At 39.9% G+C, this 6,000-nt stretch overlaps 1 protein-coding gene across 1 annotated transcript in view; it reads left to right on the top strand.

Annotated features, from left to right (window-relative positions):
- The first annotated feature begins 3,279 nt into the window (after positions 1–3,279).
- CALCR (calcitonin receptor) overlaps positions 3,280–6,000 on the top strand; it is a 79,090-nt gene continuing 76,369 nt past the window's right edge. The window contains exon 1 of the mRNA XM_008629906.2: positions 3,280–4,076. Coding sequence (XP_008628128.2) covers positions 3,909–4,076 — 168 coding nt within the window. The 5' untranslated portion in view covers positions 3,280–3,908. The remainder of the gene's footprint in view (positions 4,077–6,000) is intronic.

The raw sequence follows: 6,000 nt of genomic DNA, 5'->3' as shown, positions 1-6,000 counted from the left end.
TTCTTTCTGACTAAATTTGACTTCCCTTGTTGGCCTTGTGCAAATGGCTGTGCATGGAGGATTTTCCCACCTTCTGGATAATGCAGTGGTAACTGTTCATCTGTTCATCACAGCCTTGTTCATCACAGTACTACACCTGTAGACATCTGGACAGAGATAAAAGAGATGTCATTACTGAGTAGGATGCCGTGTTCATCCTCAGATAAGTTTCACGACTAACCCCACAGTGTCAGTGGTATTAGTATTATAGCTAAAGCAGGATTAAACACATAATGAGGTAAGTAAATTCTACATTTGCAAAGAAAGAAAGAACAACACTCAAGTTTAAATAACAGGGATGTTGTATGTAACTATTATAAGCAACAGGGGCTGAGGAATTAATACAATCATGAAAAACTACTGGGCTTTAGCAATCTACTTATGATTAATGCCGAAATATGGGTATTCTAAAATTGAAATGCATGAAGCATGTTATACCAACTTTATATCGAGTAAAGACATCATTGGACTTATGGAAAAAGGCTAAATACTATAGGAACAGGAACCAGCATAGCACCTAAAAAATTTTGGGAACTTCAACAAATGAAACAAATTTTTAGGTAATTCAAAACTGTATTAAATTGCCATAATAATCATTCTTATATAAGCTCTGGTGATCCCAAGAACTATCAGCACATTTTCTATAATTCCTGTTGTTTATTGTAATAAGCATCATCTCAAGAAAACCTCATGCATACCTTAAAATCTCTGCAATACCTATTCTTAAAACAGCGTGAAATATTATTGTTTCTCCATCTGTAATGGTAAAAAAAATAAATTAAAAACCCTATTTAAATCTATTTTAAAACTGTGTAGCTGAAAACTAATTTCCTGACCTCTTCATAGTGTGGCCCTATAGTGTGGCTGTGGAGTTAGCCCAAGTCGGGTGGTACTGAGCAGCCAGAAGAAGGCATGGAGAACAGCCTCCTGTGGGCACTGCTGCGGAAGCCCATGTGTGGTTGAGTCATGGTGTGAGTATGCACCAGGGAGCAGACTCTTTTCTGGTTCCACCCTCTGTTCCTGATAGCACAGCTCCAGTGCTCTGGGCTGTCCAGCTTTCCTTCAGCTGCAAGCACACTGACCCTGGGCTGTAGTGTCTGTGTAAAAAAGTGATTGTTCCAGCACAAAATACCCAAAACAGCAGGCACTTGAACATACTGCTTTGCACATCCCAGCTTGCCTGGCATGTCACACCTGAACCTGGATCACTGGAGATGGGAGCAGAGCCACAGAGGTGTTGGTTTGTTCCTCTGTCTGGAGGCTGACAGGGTCCATCTCCTGGGGTTCCCCCTGTGTGAATCTTTCTGCCTCACTGTTGTTTGTGCCCTGCTCACTGACCAACACTTTGTATTTGCATGTACCTTTTAATGTCAATGAGATCATCATCCTTGATCCAGTACTGATGCCAGCCTAAGTGTGCTGTAACATTATGGGCAAGTGTTGTGGTTAAAGTAAAAAAAAACCTCTTCTTAGTCAGGGGCTTCACAGTTTGATTGTTAAAATATTGTAGTTCAACAATTCTTGACATTTTTGCCACTGGAAAAGGCTTCTCTGAAAGAGAAAGACAAAAAAGGTGCTGGATTCTATCTGGCATGTCAGCTGTTCCTGTGGTTACAGCTGGCTAAAAGAAAAATGACTAGAAATAAATAGACTAGCTAAGATTCAGCGTGGGAAGTAGTTCTTACTCATTTACTCGTATGTAGTATCATACGGTGCAGTCAATTTAGTTCACACAGGCGAAAATAATGTGTTAAATATTTTACAGATGGCTTTTTTTTAATTAACAGAGACAAGCTCAAGAAACATTTTAAATATCTCTTTCAGTACATAATAACAAATGTTCACAAAATCTCATGAGTATTAGATTTACCTGCATCTATAGCTGTTACCCAAAGTGGTGCTGCAGGCACTCTAGGCACAAAGTGCAGGAAAAGCAGACATAAAGCAGGTAAATTCAGCTGATATTGATTTTGCTTATGCTTTCTAGGTCACAATATTTTGTTAATCTCTGTGCCATTTGTAGAAACCGTTGTGTACTTTAAAGCTGTTGACAGTTTGTAAGGCAAAGTGCTCCATTTGCCTACTTGATGGTAAATCCAGATGCAGCAGAAGTGAGGAGGCTTACAGGAATGGAGGCACCCACCAGACTGGCTTTACACCATGCTGTAGAACACCTTGCAGTGCAGTGCGTAACTGGATGAACACCGTGTTGTGCTTGTACGTCTGCTTACTGTACAGCTGACCAAGAGCCACTGTTTATATGCTCTTCCTTAGTCTTTATTGTCAGTTTGAACTAATACAGACTGCAGGGAAGAGCCTGGAAAACATGTAGAAAACAAAATTCTGGGCGTTTTTCTCTGATCTAGCTATCCATTTATTGCTCCAATTGTGTTGTCTACCACTCATAATCTAATGCAAGTTTGTGGCTCACAGTGTAATTACATATTATTTCTGTATCATATGCATGTTGCATTACCGCTGTCACAGCAGAATGGTTCTGGCAAGATTCAGACAATTATAAGACTACTTCTTAGTAGAGTCAAATCCTCTGAACCCCCTTTGCAATCACTTCATGTTTTGTGTAATCTCAGTGACACAATTGCAACGATCCCACTGGATCATATGTGTAACATTGAAGTGCAAGTGCCACACCTTTATTACATTTTGACATTATATATTTCTGCTTTAGATGAGGACTGTATTTCATTTCCCCTCTGAAAATGGGTGACCTTCCAGACCATTTAAAGACGAGAAAAGCTGTTACAGTGTTGTTGCTGAGACAAATGTTACACAAGTGATTGTGTTGTTCGCTACATGTCAACTAGACTAAGTGCTCAAGTTCCTGTGCTTTATCCCATTCAATTTATGGGTTTCAAATGTGTAGGGTGCTCAAAGGATTGTTTGCCCAGGTAGAAAACACCTAACTTCTAGTTTTTAAGCTGTCTGAAAAATGGAGGTGTGTGAGTGCTCACTGTGTTACTGCAACTGAAGGTGATCTCAGCCACATGTTGCTCAGCACATATACCACAAGTGGTCTGTGACACATCAGAAGGCACAACGTGTTTTGACAAAAGCTGCATTTCTCACTTTAATGCAGAATTTACATTTTAATAAAACTTAAAGTGATGTGTTAATGCAAAGAGCTTTGCGTGCTTGAACTCCCACAACTGTTTTGTGCCCCTGGATATTTTTCCCAGATAGGACAGATGAGTGTTGATGTAAAACACTCTGAGGAAAAAAACAGGAAACCAAAAAGTTGTTGATCCAGTTCCTTTCAAACCTGTGGAGTCGTGTCCATGCTCTGCCTCTCCAGTACTTGTGCTGAAGCAGTCTTGCTCGATGGCCTGAGGCTTACACTGCTGTGTGTCTATCCACAGCCCAGCCACCCAGCTGCATTATGGAGAGTGTAATCCCACGGTGTTGTTCCCAGTTTCTCTTTTCCTGCCACACATGCTTGTTCACCTAGCTAGAGATTACTCAAACTCTGGCTTTCTCTAGCCCCATAAATATGAATTTTGAGCTGCTTTACACTTGTCTGCAAACTGGATCTTTCTGGGTTTTGTAGGTCAGGTTTAAAATATCTGGATTATTCATAGGTCTGCAGCTCTGCATTAGGTTAGAAGCAGGTGAAAAAGGACAACAAAGGTAGCCTCAGCTGGCAAAGACCCAGGACTTAACCCAGATCTGCTGCTGGTGACACAGTGACATGGAGCTGTACCCCACGTCATTCAATCATCTGTGAACCAGAGATTCACAAAGGACACTAAATTTAAAGCATACCAACCTCCAGTTAAATCAACCTTGAGCACGTGTAAGGCTGGGGGTGCTCAAATAACCATGCACACAGAGTCCACTCTAAGTCTAAAAAGATGCTCATACACAAAGACAAGGAATTTATCATGACAGATAAAGTCCAATACTGCTTTTGTTTTTGTTGTTTAATTCCCAGAAGGGTCATCTACAACGTGTCTCTCCAGGAAGACTCCACAATGAAAAAAACAACCCAGAGTTGCTTCTTACTCATCATCCTTCTAACTGTAAGTACAAGAAAACTGAACTGCTCATGACACCTGCCTTATTTAAACTTGTGACTATGTTAAGAAAAACGAGTACCAAGCGATACTTGTTATACTGCACAGGTGAAGAAAAGAGTTTCCTTAGTAATAAATTTCAAAAGGAGATTAATAAAATTACCTAATAAATGTTTGAACTTGAAAGTGTTATTTCTTGGTGAGACAGAACTGCAAGTCTGAAGAAGTTTATGCATCCGTCTTTTCGTTTCTGTGTTTTACAGGCTACAACATATCAGTGACATGGGAATATGTGTGGTTGAAAACTGCCCTTAATGTTGTTCTGTGAGACAAACTGACTTAAGTAGTGATTGATTTTCACTGTTTATAGTTGATCTGCTATTAGGAAAGCAACCGAAATAAAAAATAGTCGTATAAAGTCCATTTATTTAGTTCAAACGCTGTTTTCAACTGTTTCATATCAAAATTACATTTATTTTAATGTATGCAACATGGCTGAGTAATTGTGGTTCTAAATACGCAGTAAATTCATTTCTGCCTGGCTAAATACCTCTCACATAAATTGAACCCTTTTGCTGATGTCTACTTGCAAAACCTCAAATTATTAGTGATTATCATAAAATCATAGACATTACAAGTAGTCAGAATTGAGAATACTGCCCAAAACCTCAGTTACAGAATGATCAACATATGTCTGAATATTGCTATCGGGAACAAGCACCTGGACTATGTTGGTGTGGTATGAGTAACTTGCATGATGGCTGCCAACTTATTCCCCATCTAACTCTATCTCTGTGTTCCTGAAGAAAGCTTTCTTCTTCTTGTGTTTTGTTGGTTAGGTCCTCCTGCCCCTCTGCTTCTCATCTTCTCTTTTAATATCTGGACATGAAATATCTCTGTGCATCTCCTCATCAACTCCCATGTTGTAGCAAATACATTGGAGACCATAAGCGACTGCTCTCCCTGGTTTACTCATTGGGTTGTGTGTCTCCTCTCAGCCTAGCATAATTTGTCCATAGTGCTGTTTGCCACTTAAATTTATAGACATAAAAAGATGGAAAGGAAAGTAGAGAATAGTAAGAGAATGATGAATAGAAGGAGGTGAAAACAATTAAATGAGATCATGGAGAACCCAGGAGAACAGCAAAGAACACATTACTTCGGAAAAATATTGAATTATTTCCACGATTCCACGATCCACGATTAGGATCCTCCATCAAAGAAGAGCTGAAGAGCAGGAGAAAGAATTGAAGAGAGTTAATACATTTCTGCTAACTTGGTCCCAAAAGAATTTTTCCAGAATTAGAATTGAGGAATCATCTCTGTGCTCGAGAGAAGTGTTCTACCCTGAGGTATATTGGAGTATTCTGGCATTTGTGATTATTTGTGGTGGCTGTTCTACCTATCCTGCAAGGGTGCGTGTGACAATGCACTAGCTATGAAATCACCCATGGTCAGAGATGTCTGTAACAAAGAGGCTGAGACAGACCAGCTTCCTTCTGGTTTGAATCCCATCTGATCTGCATAGCTTGATAGGGGTCTTGACAAAGAACAGCAATTCTTCTTATGAAAAGCCAATGCCAAATGAAGAAACAGATCCATCTTATTTTGCTCCCAGTCAAGTGACAGGACTGTAAATATTCTGATAACTAAAATTGTCAACAGCACTTCTGAACACTTGAGGTGCTTTGACCTACAGCATGGGTTTGTAGGTCAACCTTGAAGGACTGATCCTCGCCCTGTTGTCCCGAGATCTTTTAAATCTCTCGCCCATGAGAGCATGTGTGCAATGTTAGTTCTGTGCTCATCCCTGCAGTACTCCAGGGCTAGGATTTCTTTAAAAAACTCTTCAGTGAGATCTGCATCTGCATTCATTTCAAATATCTTTGCACCAAAGGGCGCTTCAGCTTCTGACTTCAATGGATAATTT

The sequence above is a fragment of the Corvus brachyrhynchos genome, unplaced genomic scaffold (assembly GCF_000691975.1).
Source record: "Corvus brachyrhynchos isolate BGI_N302 unplaced genomic scaffold, ASM69197v1 scaffold142, whole genome shotgun sequence".
NCBI lineage: Eukaryota > Metazoa > Chordata > Aves > Passeriformes > Corvidae > Corvus > Corvus brachyrhynchos.
The sequence above is the reverse complement of the archived record's forward strand: the minus strand, read 5'-3'. Positions and strand labels throughout refer to the sequence as shown.